The following is a 16,881-nucleotide window of genomic DNA, read 5'->3' on the forward strand; positions in this document are numbered from 1 at the left end:
ACAAAGATCTTACAGAAAGAACCTGTCTTTCCTGAACCTATTCTCTTTCAGTGTTAGATGTACTGCACATGAATGGTATTTCCATTTATGCCTAAAAAATACATACAACACATGTGCAAGACATCCAGCTTTCATCACTGACGGGGCAAATAGAATTTAAAGTTGGATCTCCTTTAACACAGTAAAAATTTTCTAAAAATCAGCGATTGGAATTTCCGCCTGAGATCTCCTATTTTTCCTTCTCCCCAGAGAAATTTCACCAAGAAATGGTTGTAACCAACTGAAAGGACTAATGATGGCATCTAATACCCATAAAGAACCTTGAGTAAAAGATTACTAACATCCTTACTGAGAAACAAGTGCACAGCAGCTAATCCCTAAACTCAGCAGCTCTTTAGAGTCCTTTACTGATGTAAAGAACTTGACTGTATTCCAGCTTGCTCATTATAAAGCTCTGAGGTTCAGAGGTTTCCTAAACCTAAAATGAAAGTGAAAAAGTCACAACCTTTAAGTGTGCAACCAAACAGTGACACTGTGCACTGGCCACCTCATCCTCTCAAGCTGCCCTTGGTTCTGACTGACACTAAACCAGTGACCTGTACAAACCTGGGCATTCCATTTCACCACAACTTCCCTTTTTACTGGAAGAGCTCCGTACCCTATTAGGGGAGAGATAACTATCAACAGTTAATATAGTAGTCACTCAACATTTTATATTATAAAATAATCCATTTAGTAGCTTATACTATTCCAAGCTTTGACCTTCTTGTCCTTTCCAAGCTGGCTGGCTGCCTTAGACTGATTTGTTTTGTAATGCTCCAGTCAAAACATTTCAGCTATTGCATGAGAAGGAGACCAAGAAGTATGTCACTTTATTTACAGCTCTTAAAAATTAATAAAAATAAAACTCTTTCACCCTAACCTTTGGACAGAGGTCTTGAGACCTGACCACATTAGGAGGACTTGAAACATCTCAATTTGAAAAAGCTTTGTGGGGCTTCTTGACATTTTGTAGATACATTTTCCAAATTTTGCCCACTCAAAGACTGATCCTACCAAGGCTGAAGGAGTCTGCAGGCCATGCTGGACCTAGGCTCCCAAAATGACAGCAGGGAAGCAACCTCTCCCCTTATTGGAGTTGTCTGAGTACAGTCAAGCAGAGGAGAAAGAAGACACCAGAAAGAAAAGCCTCCTGATATGAAGAGTGAACACACTGAAAACCAAGAGTATGGACATTGGGGCAAAAGCACTCTTTTGTTGTCAGAAAATATCCTGGGTAACAGACAAAAGTCCCATTCTTGCACAGTAGACCCCACAAAAAAAAAACCAGCAAAGGAGTTGAATGTTGTCAATTTATCACCTATTTCAAGTGAACAAGTTTTGTGGCAGACCCAGAGGGTGCTGTACTGCTGATAACCATGAAGATCTCAGTATGACACAAAATTATGTAACCTGATTATTCCCCCCAGAAACTAGTGATGGTTCATCTGATTTTAAACAGTGTTAATCAGAGCCTGCAAAAGCAAGGAAATGTGAGTATTAAGGTAATTAAAGTAGAGGAAATCATAATGACTTGCAAAAATAATTTTCTAAATGAATGCAATTTAATTAATCACTCACAATGCACACATCTTTAATTAATGTAAATAAAGACCGCATTATGATGCACACACAGAAGATGAATGAACTAAGATTGTACACACAATCTTGCCCATGCCAGTTCTTAACCCACAAGTGCTCGACAAACACAATATCCTCTATAATGCTATTTTAATATGGCATACACAGAAAGCTGGACAAACACTGTGCATTTTGCACCCACAAAGAGGAAAGCTGGGCAGAAGACCAAGTGCAAAGCAAGCCCTAAATGTGTCCGTGGTTACAGCCCAAGCACCATAACTGCAGCCCTTCCTTGAGCTTCTGCAGTTCTCAGTGTTACACTTACATCCTTTCCAGCGTCACTCCCACAAATATTTAAAACCCAAGGCTGTTTGGAATGTCTCTCCTCTAACTGTTATCACTACCCTAATGAAGCTAATTAAATATAACTAAGACTCATGCCATCCAGCACACTGACTATAGAATATGCCTTGCTGCACTTTGCTTCTCTGACATAAATCCCAGTTATCCCAGTTACAGGCCACCACAGCCCTGATAGCTCCTGAGGATGCTCCCCTGGGAACAGAGCCAAGCAACCCATCTCTGGGGAGATGCTCAGCTGTACCCATCCCCTGCACAACCCAAACACTGACACAAAGTGAAAAGAGTGAATTTAAAGGATTTAAAAGGAAGGTGTTACTATCACATACACTGTTTTCAAATAAGTCAAGCAGGAAGTGAAAACCCAGACCTTTACAAGCACACCCACAAGTTTTTGCAGATAAAAGCTGCTGTACAGGTACATGACAATTAGTCATAAAATTAGTGTTACTTCTATAGATAAAGTTGTTTGCTTTGTCACTAAACCTACATGAAGAATAGACTTGATCTAACCCAACACTTAAGAATTTACACCCAGTCTACATGTACTGCTTACATGCACCTAATTTTTAGAGGCATTATTCATTTTAATCCCAGATGTTCCCATGTTATCTTAGAAATACAGCATCATTTCCATGTCACTGTTAAAAAAACCCCACACACAAAAGTAACAAAACAAAAAACAACAACAAACCTCCAAAACCATACCTGGTATCACAGTTACAGACTCATTGAACCAGGATAGCATTTACACAACAGACATGAAACTGAGAGCCTTTCCAAGCTCCTGCTTTGTCCAGAGGCCTGCTAGCACCCTGTGTACCTTAGCTGGACTCTGGGACTTCCAGGCAGGAGGTCTGAGTAAGAACAAACTTTGGCCCATGGCCTTTACCTTTCCATCTCTGTACTTTTCCAAATGAAATAAATACACATTGATCCCTTCAAGTAAATTTTCTGGCATGTGCTGCAGGGAAGTTTATGAAAGTCTAAGTGATGCTAAAACACACAACTGAGCCAACACAAGGAATGCTTTCCGCTATAAACAACAGGAGAAGGTGTATTGACTTTTCTGTTCTATTTGAAGTAAAACTATTATATTTTTACATACATTGTTAAAATGTATGTTTTCACAGACAAAATAAAACCAACTTGTCCTGGCCCTATAGTATACCTGCTAAAGGAGAAAATATGCGGCCCAGCAAGTTTTCCCTCCAACCTTTCTTTTCAGGCAAGCAATAAATCTTGAGTGAAAAAGTCACTGTGCTCTTCAGCTGTCACCACTAAGATTTTGTTTTTTAAAACCATAGCAGCCTTAAGGCTGATTTACTACTCAGCCCTCCACACTCTGACAATCGAATAGTTGAAAACAAAAATCACTTCTGCACACCTGGAAATATTTTATTTGCTGTGCTCATGAGAAAACAAAGTTTTCATCTGTGAGGGAGGTGGGGGGGTGGGGGGAAGAGAAAGGAGAGAGGGAGATTCAGGTGAATCTTAAAACCTAGTTCTTGTCTTAAAGAAATATGAATATATATATATAAGAACCCCAAAACTATCTCTACATAGTAAGAGTGTTCAGGATCTTTAGAAACCATGGATTCACTATGTAATTCAGCCCCTTGAAAGTCTCAGCCAGTAAACAGCACTGCTCATCAACTGTGTCCATTCAGCCATTTCAGTCTGGCAGGTGAAAACAACATGTGAAAACTTTTCAATAATTTCATTTTACTCTTTCTTCTTTTTTGGTTTTTTTTAAATAAACATAATAAGTTTCTAATCACCCTAAAGTGTAAAGATCTGATGTTAATAAAGGCAAAGTTGAACCTCTGAGAAACTTTCCAGAGCACCTCTTTGCCCCAGTGAGAGTTGTAGGTTTAAGAAAATTAAGAGGAAAAACTCAAACACATACCAGAGGAAACCGGTTGATGGAAAATGTGTTGGTGCCAAAATTGTGGAAGTATTTTGGAATATCAGATCCTCTTTTCCATGTCATGTAGTTTGATATCATTTTTCCCTAAAGCTTCATTTTCTGAAAATTTATTATATGCTCCAGAACAATCTTGTCTTCAAAAGAAATCCCACATCTTCTGTTATTTCAAAGAGCCATACTTGCACCTGGGCAAGATGATCTAAGTGCTCTAGGTGCTGGCTGACTGAAAAGGAGACCCACAAACTCTCACTTTCTGTTTTTAATCCCAGGGCTTTACAAGAATACATGGAGTGTCCTTTCACAAGCAGAGAGGCATTTCAGCATTTAAAGTAAAAAAGTAATAATGAATTGTTCGGCAGTGTGGAGAGCCGTGGCGATTGCATTCCCATACTTTGATTCCTACTCTGAAATACTGCACCACAAGAATACAACAGGTGGGAAAGTTACGTGTTTCTGCACCATTTCCTTCTAAAAAGCACCCAGTCTTGGGTCCCCTGCCCTCCCAGTCTGGATGAAATCTGCACTGCTGAGAAATGGCAGCAAGACCCTTACCCCCTTTCCTTACTCTGCTCATTCCCTACCACTGCAAGACATGATGGATTATGTGGCTTCTAACTCTACAGTCCTACACAACATTTGGGAGAACTGAAATCCTACCAAGTCAGAGCTGTAACACAGGAATAACCTTTGGCCAAAACAGAAATCACAAACAGGCAAATATGTAAATAGAAGAATATGTTACGTGGTACTGAGGTAAGATTGTGCCACTGCATCTGACTGCATCACCTGCTTTGTAACAGCACATAGACATTTCTAGACAATAATGAATAAACGTGCAAGATTCTTTCCTATTCCTTTTAACTTGTAAAATTGCAAACTTAAATATTTGAATTTCTTCCACAAGCCTTCAGAAAGACTGAACTTTGATGTTTTTAAAGAGGAAAGATTATTCACTTTTGCTGCAGGCAAGAAATTATAATTTCTTTGCTGATTCTGCCAAATGGTTCTATCACGCATTTTTTATTTTCATCAAAACAAGCCCCTTTAAATTAAGATTGTCCCATAACTACATAGTAATCAACATTTGAGGGGCAGATCAATTTGATAAACCTCTGCTTCATTTCTCTGCCCAGAAAACTCCTTCAAATCCAATTGAACCATGAGGGAAGGGAGTTTTATTCCCTTTCCTCATGCTTGGCAGTTGCTAGGAAGAATATCAGCTGCAGTTCTGTTTTATTTTGTTCATGCAACCAGAACAGAAAACTCAGTGTTATCCATGTGACTCTTAAACTAAATAAGCTGAATTTAAAGCCAATGGCTAATAGAACAAAGTCAACAAAGCTTATGTAAGGAGCAGCAAAACTTGCAGGTGATGGAAGAGGAAAAAGTAAGGAGGAAGACTAGGGAGCAGGAAGTTTTTAAAAACCAAAATAAACATGCAAAAGGAGGCAGGAAAAATCCCCTGCACCGGCACAATATGCAAAATACATGTTTTTATAGCAACAAGCAGGATGCTTGGAGATGAGGAGCCGAGCACTGCCCTCCTGTGCTAACAAAGCATTTGTAAAGGTTCAGCTCTTCAGTATTCTGGTACCAGGACAGCTTCCAGTTTAAACTGAAGCCCATGAATGCAGACAAAATCCAGACCATCATCAATCTGGAGACAATGGGCAATGCTGACAGCACAGCTTCCCATTAATCTTCATTTGTCCTATCACATCCTGTCATTCTTATGCAAACAGCATATTTGAGGATACGTCTTTTCTGCACCCCAAGATAAGGAGAAGTGAAGCTGTCAGGAGCAGCAGGATGTCATCCTGTACCACAGGCCATCCCTTCACTCAGCGCCTCGTGTTTTACATCACAGCTAATGTGTTTGACATTCAAACTTGACCCAGCAGGAGGTAAAATCATCCAATCCCGAAGCAACTGTGTATCTTGCTACCTGTGCTAAAACATTCATCCAAGTCCTTGGGGATCTGACAGTCCCCCTTTTTCCCCAATGCACCCTTGCTAATGGAGTTTGAAACGCTGCTTAAGAGGGAAAAAAAGATATCTGCATGGGTAGGTAATGATAGCAATTCACCCTTCTCACACCAGAAGTAAGCCAAGCACTAAAAGACCAGGAAAACAGATTCCACTGAGAAAATGAAAAACAGGGCACACAAATCCTGATGAGTTGGTCTAGGTTTTCTTCCATGGAAATCTGTCACACCACATCTGAAAACTTGTTCACATGTATGTCTGGACAGAACTTTTAATTTCAAGCTGAGCAATTTATACACAGGGTTCAAAATATTTTATGTGGAAATGAGTGATCTCTCATTAGGACAACTGATGCATAGGAAAATACAAACAGGCTTTGAATCATAAGCAGCTCCATAAAGTTACTGCTATGTACTTTAGGCATGAAAAATCACTCCTGAGTGTGTAAGTCACCAAAACCAAAAGGCAGTTTTTCCAGTTACTGCTCATCAATTCTGCTTATAGAATGAAGAAGGAAAGATTTTACTATTATTACTGACTCAGAGTGTTTTGTTTCTGTATCACTTTCAAAGAATGTTCAGAACATCTTGTTCCAGAATATTTCCCTTCCAAGAGAAATCACTTTCTGTACCATACATGGCTGAAAACAGGACGTACTGGGTTTGTATTCTCACAGAAAATAGAAACTATTCCAAAGTCTCTCCAGCATCATATGAATGAGATGCAAAGTAGCTGAGACACAAACATGAGACACAACTTTAGGCTGCAATAATATTTCGATGCAATCATCTTAGAGAAATAAGTTATTAATAGACATCTGTGACAAGTCAAAACAAGTTTACCATTACACATAACTTTGTAAAAAGTCTGACTCAAATCTATTCACTATCCGAAAGCAACGTGCTGTAGTGTTTGCAGGAATAATGAAGTCTGCACTAGGCTCTGGGGAATACCCTTACATTTGATATCCCCACATGCTATTTGCAAATTACGAGTTTTATCACCACATAACTGTTGGTTAAGCAGGAGCCACATAAATTAAGATGCTGGATGGATTGTTAGCAATTCTGCAGGCATATAAACCTTAGAAAACACACATTCCCCAAGCATTTCTTGCTTTGAAAATCTAGAGAATAGTCACAACATATCCCAGACGTTTTCCCAGTCCTTGGAAGTAGAGAACAGAGACTGCCTTATAGTTTTATGCCATATATAAAAGCTCATGCATTAAAAAATTACTGTATAGTCACCATACATACCTATGAAAACAGGACACTCACTTATTGTCATACAGAACTATTTCCATATAAAATATTAATTTAACAAAACCATACCTTCTCAAAGGGATCAACAATGGCCGAGCAAACTAAAAGCCCCCACTGAAAGATTTCCCATAAGTGAAGTAGAAATGCTTTCTGGTGTCATATATTCTTTCTTCCACGGAAGGGAAAAAGTACAACTCCTGCATTGCAAATATTGCACAGACCCAGGAGAAGACGGTGGTCAGGTACAGCCTGTCTGGTCTGGATGACAAAACTGTGTTGTTCATTCTTAAAAGCCCACCACCCTTATAAAATTCTTATATAGAGAAGACACTGAATTTTTATACATCATATCAAAATGAAAACTTTCAGTCCCAGGCTAAGAGGTCTGGATTTGCATCAGTGATGTAGGTACAGTACATAGTAACTTAGGTTCTATCCAAAAGTTCTCTGTATATTGCAGGGTGGCACCCTTAACTCAAGGTAGTTCTGTTCCAATATTGCCAGTATTTCAAATAAAACCTGAAATATGAGAAAGCAGCATTCACTGTGTGCCCAGGAGAAATCCAACAAAAGGGAGAATGACAGAGAACTCAATTCTCATCAGGTGGTGAAGGAGACAACATAATACAATGTTGAACTGACTCCGAAGAGAATTTCCCTGCTGTTCAATCAGAATGTTTTCAAATTCAGCTTAGTCTGACCCCAAAGAACAGTCACCAAAAAAACCCAAAACCAATTTGACAAAAGTGACATCTTGAAAGTTTCAATTTTGCACAAGCATACTTTTCACTGATGAGTTTTATTAACTTCTACTGAAAACTCTTTGCTGGCTCTGCTTTGTCATGGCAGGCTCACAGAAAAATGCACAAGTAAGCTCTGAGTAAGCCTTTGTCAGGTCTCCTTCAGCTGTGTGGCTTTCTCCAGTTCAAAAGGGAAGAGGCCATGTTCTGGAGCCAAAATGCAAGTTTTCTCTCAAGACTTCATGTGCATACAAACCATACCTTAAACATACACATTTCATACGTATTTTATGCCTGAATGCTTCAAGACAAACAGAAAAGACTATTCCAGAAACAGCTTAAAACGTGAGAATTAAAAAACTTATGAGAAACCCTAAAAAGATCATGAAAACTAAATTCATTAACCTGTCATCAAATTAATTAATGTTGTGAAGGCAAAAAGCCACGGAATAACCCTACCAACACTACAAAACGTATCTTAAAGGAAATCACTTCAGACTGATCTGTCTACTGCACTTAGCTGTGAGAAGACACAGCAGTGGTAAACAGCTGTAAAATGGATTTTCTGGAGGGCTGCTGGGTTGGGTTTGTGTTTGGAGGTTTTCTGCAGTAAGTGTTACAACCCTCCAGATTTTACAAACTTGAGATGTTCTTGTCACAGAGCTGCTGTGGGATCTGAGGAGAAATTGCCCTGTTTACAGTTGGAAACTGAATTGCTGAGACATTTAATCCTTGAAAGGAAGTAACTAATGAAACCAACAAACTCCAGCAAACTCCCGCATAAACAAACAGAACAGAAGCAAAAACCACAGCAGCAGTTTGACAGAAATGCTGCTGTGCAAGTTCAATGAGCTTGACTTAAGGATAATTTCTTCTAGGAAACAGATATTTAAGGCCACCATAAAACTTTTCTTTTCTGTTAAAAATACTTTTGAGGGGGGGGAAAAAAGTGAGGGTCATGAACCATTCCTCTGCCTTGTCTTCATTTTCAAACTTCTACATTAAATTGAACAGACAACAGTTTGGAGAGTAAACGAGGATGGAATTATACCAAAATCTGGTCTTTTCAAGAAGAACAGGATATAGAGAGTGCATCTATTTGTACCTTGTCTATCATGTCCGGTCTGTTTGTAGCTGCCAAAATTGTCACGTCCTTCAGCTGTTCTATCCCATCCATTTCCGTCAGCAACTGAGCCAAGACACGGTCTGCTACATTTCCAGCACCTGAAGAGCTGAGTTACAGGAAAAAAAAAAAGTCACAGCATTAGTTTTCCCTTCCTAGAAACTGGAGAAAGAAAAAGATACGATATTCTTTCCAATTTACAGGGATGCATCTTTTTACCTTAATTCTTCACAATATTTATTTTCACCTTCAATCTCTGAAACAGTATCAGCGATATGAAGTGAGTAAAACCAAACCAGCGAATTTGGCCTCCCTAGGTCTTCTTGGTATGCAGCAAAGCAACTGAGATTTAGGGGTTTTTTTACTTCTTGCCCTGCTATGGAGGTTGTAAAGAACTTAGCACAATGTCGATAGCTGGAATAAATATTTTTAAGAAAACTGAATTCTTGCAGCTTCTTTACTATTACTTTCATTTTTAGCATCATCCAAGTGAGAGCTTACACCACCCTATGCAATATAAAAAATTAGGCAGCTGCGTTTTGCAGAGTTGCTCTATATTTTTATGTTCTCTCCATCACTTGAGAATAAATTGAGTGTTGACCAACTGCTTCATAATAGCATTGTCAGTCCTTTAACTCAGCTCATTGTCCAGATACCAGGAAAAAAACCCAACACTGAAAAAACTGAAAACTCCGGTTTTGAAGTTACCAATACGTGGAAAACCTAAGCAGACAAGCATAAAGTATTCCCTCTGCTGAGAAGGGGCAAGGAAACTGAAGCAGGCTAGGGACAGCTGCTGGAAATTACACCAAAAATGTGAGTTTTATCCTCCTTTGCCAGAAACTGGGAATCCTGCTCTTGGCACACACCAAAACCTCGCTGTTTCCAACACAACCTTCCCCTGTGGATGGCATCCTCCATCATCTTTCATCAATGGGACTGCTCTTCCAGGGCTATTCCCTGCTCTGCTGCACAAGGGAAGGTTTCACTTCTGTACCCTTAAATAGGCTCTTTTCAATACAATTTAAAAAAATTAATCTCTCCAGTTCTTCTGGATCCCTAAAAAGTAAGAAGCAAAAAGAAGTCTGATACTTAAAACAAGACCAAATCTACAGAGGATTAAGATAATTTTTTAATCTCCAAGTTTTTAAAGTTCTTTTCCAGAAGTTTTCTTAAATTTTTACACAGGTATACAGGGACCTCTACACACAGAGAACTGCAATACAATCATCGTGACAAAGCTAGTTTCCAAACATAAAAATATTAAATATATTAAAATGTAAGTGCTCCAATTACTTCCATCAGATAGAGAATGCACAAATGGAGTTGTACAGTTATTATACATACATATTGCTGCAGCACTGCCACCCACCACCAGCCTGCCTGCGACCACAGTGATGTCCCAGAGCCACAGCAACAGTAATGGCTCCATCACTGTTGTACAGCTCTCCTCCAAATAAATTCCCCAACTTTCCTGTCCTACAACTGGTTCTGCAATTTTACAGCGCAAAACAGTTAACTTATCACACCCAGTCTGGAAAACATCTTTAAGGAGCTATAATAAATGTTGGCTAAGAGAGTAAAATATTTAAGTTGCTAAGAAATATTAGAGAAGGGACTTGAGTTACCTGCTCGTCAGCTTTTGGGGTTTCTGCAGCCACACTGGAAATTCCCAAGCCGTATCTGAGCATTTCGAACATACCCATGGGTCACAGTCCCACTGACTTAAAGAGGGCTGAGAGTGATAAAACACTTCAGGTGTCGGACATGGACAGCATATGCTTTTGGAAGAACGCACAGCTTAAAGGAAATTAAAAGCAACTTTGTAACATTACCTAGTCTCAATAGGGATCCAGGCCTCCCATCTTGCATGAGTTTCAATTTTACTCCACTTTATACCAAATAGACTGAGCACAAGAAAATGCTAAGCAAAGGAAAAAATAATTGTAAAACTGGGACTAAAATGTTAATGTTATATAAAATGATCTGAAGCTGGAAGACTTTGGAAGAGATGCTAAACTTTTCTCTGTTTCCTTTAAAAAAAAAAGAAATACTTAGTTTTAGAGAGAGGTGGCTAGAACGGATATTACATCTTTCCCCAATATAAACATTTCTCTTACAAGCTTCAGACTGCAAAAAAAGAAAAAACTCACAACACATTAAAGAAGCGTTTATTCTAAAGAAAATCCCCACAGGGGAATGCACATTGCAAGGACTTTCATGCAATTAGGGCATCATCAGAAAACTGCAGTTAGGCAATCACAGATGGTATAATACAGCTCAAACAATGAGGGCTTCCAGGACATTATTAGGGGCTTTATTATTACCTCTTAAAAGTGAAGTAAATAATTTTAAGTCCATGCACGCAAAAAGTATCAGTAACAAAAGCGAGGAGGTGCCTGGGTCCTACGACACCATGGATTTCTAATGTCAGTGCTTTTATTTACACAGTTCACTAAGCTATCACACGCTGCACCGTTTTAGCACAGTCTACACTAAATTAGCTTTTGGCTTAACAGGACACCCTATAAAAATCCCAGGCAGGCACAGGGAGAGATCTCTTCCCCAGCTGCTCGGAGCTGCCTCAGAGCCACGGTGAGATGCGAGAGCTCCGGTGCTGCCCGAGCTGTTAATTCCAGGGGTGACTCGCAAGGATGCGATTTTCCATTTTCCCATGGTTTCCCAGCAAGGCTTCCAAATTAACACAGGCAACGTTCATTAAGGCTGCCCAGAGTTTTGACGCAAACAGCAGCCAGAGAAACAAACCGTGATTAACCCTCCAGTCCCATGGAGGCACTGCCAAAACCAACTTCCAGCCAAGGGGCTGCCTTGGCCCCCCCCCCCCCCCCCCCCCCCACCCCCCCCCCCACAACTGCCTGGAAATGGCCTCCAAAGGCACGTCCTGGTACAAACTAATTTCCTGTCAACACACTGCCTGCAAATCCAGGCAGCCAGAGCTAAGCCCCTCACATAATCCACGCAGGGCCATGTGTGTGCACGGGTGTGTGCACGTAGGAGCCGTGCCCCAACCAGAAATACCTTCAACATAAAAAACGTGTGAGCAAAGAGAAGCCTGCCTGAGAATTTCAAGTGACTGCTTGTGTTGCCCTAATGAAATACATTAGGCTATGTGTTATTTTAATTTTTTGCCAACCTCACTTTATTTACAATCCTCAATGAAGTTTTTAAAGGTAGAGAAGGTCATTACATCAGTTAGAGACAGAAATCCTCCTCTATGTGATATGCCAGCTAATCCTGCAAGTGTTCCACCAGTCTCAGACAAAGCACAAGTGCACTCCTGCACAGGCACTCAGCTTGACCTTCAGAGAAGATTCCTGAAGGCTGTCAGGTAAGACTATCCATGGTGAGTATGAAAGGCAAACCTGCTCTTGGTATTTTATGTTGGCTAAAGGCATTCCCAATACACATTTTGGCAGAATAACTCATGTATTCTATAGTTTAAAAAAGACTCACAATTAATTTGAATTAATTCTGCCTTTGTCTGATAAACCTGAGAGATCAAGAGCACCAGCTCCAAAATCAATACAGCAGGAGAGGGCTCTCCACAGCTTTTATTTCTATCTCCTCTGGCTTTATCCAATGACCGTTCAAGCCAGCTGGATTCATGTATCAGTGGGCATTGAAATTTCCCCCTGGACACCTTAAACCACTCTCATACTTCTTCCAGGGGATATAAAAGCAACCACAGATCCATCCTATCACTGCACCAAGGAGTACATACAGTTCACTAGCTTATACAGATCTTCCAGCCAAGAAGATTTTGTTTCCAGACATAACCAGATGTACGAAATCACATTTAAATCTGTTACCCTTCCTGCTATAGGCATTTCTTGGACAGCTAATTCTTGTTTTGTACATTTTTACTTACTTAGCTTCCTTTTCTTTCCCCCCATGCTTTTTCTAACAGATTTTTTAATATTTGAAAACTAAAAACAGTCTGAGAATGCAGTCACTGCGGTATCACCAAAATGATGAAATTTGTAAGCATCACCACTGCGAGCTAAAGCAAACATACATTTGCATCACCTATCTAGAACACTTCTGAAAAAATACTCACTTCACTGGCTTTCCAACACCAGATATCATTTTCACTGAAAAATATATTTAAGTCTCCATCACCACTTAAATCTCATAAATGAGAACCAGTGACTCTCCATCCCACCACTGACTTCAGTGGCACTGTCTGAACACCTTGGCTTCAGAATCAGGACCTTAATTTAATTACACTGCTAAACTGTAGACGTGGAAATGCAGGAAATCTTCACACAATAACATTTTGAGAGCTGTTAAAATCACAGCCACTGTGAAGCTGCAAAAGCAGAAGTAGTCTGGGAGGACCCCTCTCCTGCACAACTGACCCTACCTCAGGCAGAGCTGTGAGGTCGAAGAGGCAGACCTCAGGAGAACTATCCAGGATAAATTACTGCAGACGGATTAATCGCCACATAGCTGAAATCTATAATGCAGGTTTTGTGAGAATGGAGTCAAGCCCACCTTCTCTTCCAAAACATCCCATCAGGCAAGATTTACATATGGATAAAAACTGACTTTATTATTTTTCCCCCCCTAACAAAAGAATTGCAATCATACTCAAAATTTATACGTTTTAAAAATACTTGTGGACGTGGTATCATTTCAAATAACCCTTTCAGTGAAACCCCTGGAAATAATTTCCTATCAAAACAAATGTAAAACTCATTGACATGACAAAATGCTCAGTATCAAAAAAATTTGAACAGGTTGAAATAGACCTTCCTGGCAGGACTCTCCACCTCTCCGTGAACTACGGAGCTAAAAGGTTCCTGAAATACAGAAGCCCCCTGCCAGCAGACTCCCACGCGAGAGCCGCCTCTCTCGCACAGCCTGAAGGATTTTTATTGAGTCTGACATTTCTGTCAGGGCTTTGCAGGGGAAACCTGTCAGCAAGGAGCACCTGCCAAGCCCAGTTTTTCAATCCAGCTGCTGCGATCATAATTAACTGTCACACTCCTTTATTGCCCTCCCTCATGAGCTCGGGTGAAATTTGGCTTTGGCAGGTTAAAGTTTTCCACAGCATCTGAAAAAATAAAAAATGCAAATAATCTACTCCAATAGCATTACCAGAAAGACAGTAACTGCAGGATGGTCGCAGATATCAAATTTTGTGCAAAAATTCCATCACTGGGGCATTTTGTCCAGTAGAATGGACACTGGCATGCCAGTCAGGAAAAGCAGGCTTGTCCAATATTAAAACACTGGGCCAAATTTACTTCTGTGAATGTTGTATCATGTAATGGCACAACTTCAATGATTGTTATTCGGACCACTACAGATACCACAGGCTTGGATGTTATTAAAGTCTAAGATATATAGTATGCAAATCTTTTACATTATCACTTATATAGTTTTGCTACTCATTAAAAAAAAACAAAACCCAAACCACACTAGTACACAAGCCGCTTCAGTGCTCAGAGAAAAACATTCCCCATAGCAGGGAATTTTCCTGCCTGTGTGATCACAAACACCCTGCAAGAAGATGATCCTAAACCCTTCCCTCCATCAGCACCCTACAATTAGATGCTGTTGGATTCTGTACGCACCTGTATCAACTATTACCCACTATACTGTTTCATATCTTCCCTGTTTTCTCAAGCACAAAATTCAAGTACCACAGAAGGAAAATATCCAGAGGGAACCTAGGCAAAGTCTGGGAAATTCAGTCTGGGTAGAATATTTATCTTCATGGTTACCTCCACGGCAGAATGATGTTTTGCCAACCATCAATTCGCTGATTAAATGCCGTTCATGTAATTTGGTTTTGAAGGCATTAGGAGAGCACAGAAAAATAAAAGAACTCCAAGTACTCCTTAAGTGGCCTCCAGCTTGCAAGCAAGCACTCCTAAAAAGATGATGAGCTTTGTGAAAACAGGAAACAATGCTCAGCTGTCAGCAGGTGACTTTGAAACAAATGGCCTGTAGACAGCTGCAGACACATCCTAATTATCCTTCACGGCTGTGTAAGCAGCCTCTTCCACTTGCCTAAATTTCTCATTATTGAAGCTTCCAAAAGTTAATGAAGTAGGCCCATAAAAATGAAACACAGTGAAAGGAGAGAAAAGGAGGAAAGAAGCCAGTTTGAGACAGGTTTGGAATCAACAGGCTTTCTTCCAGAGGGCTTTCCCCAAGCCCATCTCCAAATCCCTGAGCACCTAGGTCATGATCCATCGCCCATTTCCATCTGTTTGCAACTAATTCCAGATGCACATTCATAAAATATGGGCATTAGCCCACACTTCCAGCTGGCCCTGGCACTGTCTGGGTGACACAGGAAGAACGCTAACATCATGAGTTCTCTTATTCTGCTAAAGCTGATGTTGCCTTAAAAAAAAGAAGGCAATAAAACAAAATAAAAAAACAAGCCCAAACCAAGCACACACCTGATGCCCAGTAAATTTCCCACTTCCCTTCATTCTGTTTTTCTCAACGTTTCTCTGCTGTGCATTCCTGGAAGTTAATCAAGTTTAAATCTGTAATCAATCATGTCTACCAGGAAAGCAAATACAGTTTAAGTTGGAAGCATTATAGACCTAGAAGTAACTAACTAGACTGGATTTCATTTCATTACAATAATATTTATGTATAATAGGTTCACTGTTTATAAATTTTAGTTACAATTATGTTCCTCCTGCATATCATTAAAATGATGTCTTCAAGAAAAGCGGTTTTGTATCCAGTCCTGCTTTCACTGATGTCAATGAAAGTCTCTATTGACTTCAAATTATCTTAATTATAATGCAGGCTGGAAAGTTACCCATTATTTGGGTTTGTAAACAAAAAGGAAGAAACACATTGTGATAAAGGATTCTTGATAGCCACAAGCACTAACAAGTTTAGTTTAAAATTAAAGGGATGCAGACATTTATTGTATACACACCCAAACTATGGGTAATGCTATTTGTTAAAATTGCTCTTTCAAAACCAATCACAAGCTTTACTGTACAATATAATTGTTTCAAAACTTTCCTCTTTCACCACTGAAGACAGCTGGGCCTAAAATAAAAAGCTGGCACCAGGCATGCAGCTTTTTTCCCCAGACAATATTTGTTTGGATACCAAATTCCAAAACTTTAAAGAATTCACACAGCAGTCAAAAAAGTTTAGAATGCCTCAATTCTCCACCATGTGCAAACACAGCTCAGATATTGCAGGGAATCAGCTGATGCTCCCCAATTCAGGGGCACCAGTGCCAACAGAGGCCAGAAACACAAGGTTCTTTATCTGAGCTGAACAAGAACTGGCTTCCTCACAACAATCATGGCAGAGGGAAACCCCATTTCTTCCAGGTATACTTTGTTCACGTTCTTCTGTCTTTGCATGAGAAACATTAGGGGGACAATACCTCCTCCAGCTTCACTAGTGCTCATTTACCCTGTGCAAGGTGGATTCCTGCCAAGAACCTCTATCCTATCTACTGTCACTTTGCTGTATCCCTGCAGGGTCCAGCCCAGGGGTTTCATTACTGGATGCAACACACTAACCTCCTTCATGACAGAGGCTGCCCATTGCACCAGGGAACTTGCACAGGCACTAAAATACAATGGTAAGTGTGGAGGATAAATAAATATGAGCTAAAACATTCCAGAAAGATATCTTGGTTTAAAAAGAGATTTATCACTGTCCCTGTTCAAGGCAGAGGTGGCACAGTACAGAAGCAAAGCTGCTGTACCTCACAGCTTCATCTAAAAGCTCAAGAGCCTCAAAAGTTAAGATTCCAAAGATTTTAATACCTAAAGTGAAAACAGTGTGTTTTTCAGTGGTTCTGACTATTTTAAATTGTGGCTTAGGAATCTATCCGTC

The 16,881-nt window shown here is 39.9% G+C and overlaps 1 protein-coding gene across 2 annotated transcripts in view; it reads right to left on the reverse strand.

Moving 5' to 3' along the window:
- Positions 1-16,881, reverse strand: part of SPATA5 (spermatogenesis associated 5) — a 170,397-nt gene that overhangs the window by 112,963 nt on the left and 40,553 nt on the right. The window contains exon 13 of one of the 2 annotated variants that reach the window (XM_008635751.2): positions 9,007-9,133. In XM_008635751.2, the coding sequence (XP_008633973.2) occupies positions 9,007-9,133 (127 nt within the window). Of the gene's footprint in view, positions 1-9,006; positions 9,134-16,881 lie in introns of those variants that run through there. The other variant, XM_017736897.1, reaches the window with a different exon arrangement.

Source organism: Corvus brachyrhynchos, unplaced genomic scaffold, assembly GCF_000691975.1.
Source record: "Corvus brachyrhynchos isolate BGI_N302 unplaced genomic scaffold, ASM69197v1 scaffold105, whole genome shotgun sequence".
NCBI classification, from domain to species: Eukaryota; Metazoa; Chordata; class Aves; order Passeriformes; family Corvidae; genus Corvus; species Corvus brachyrhynchos.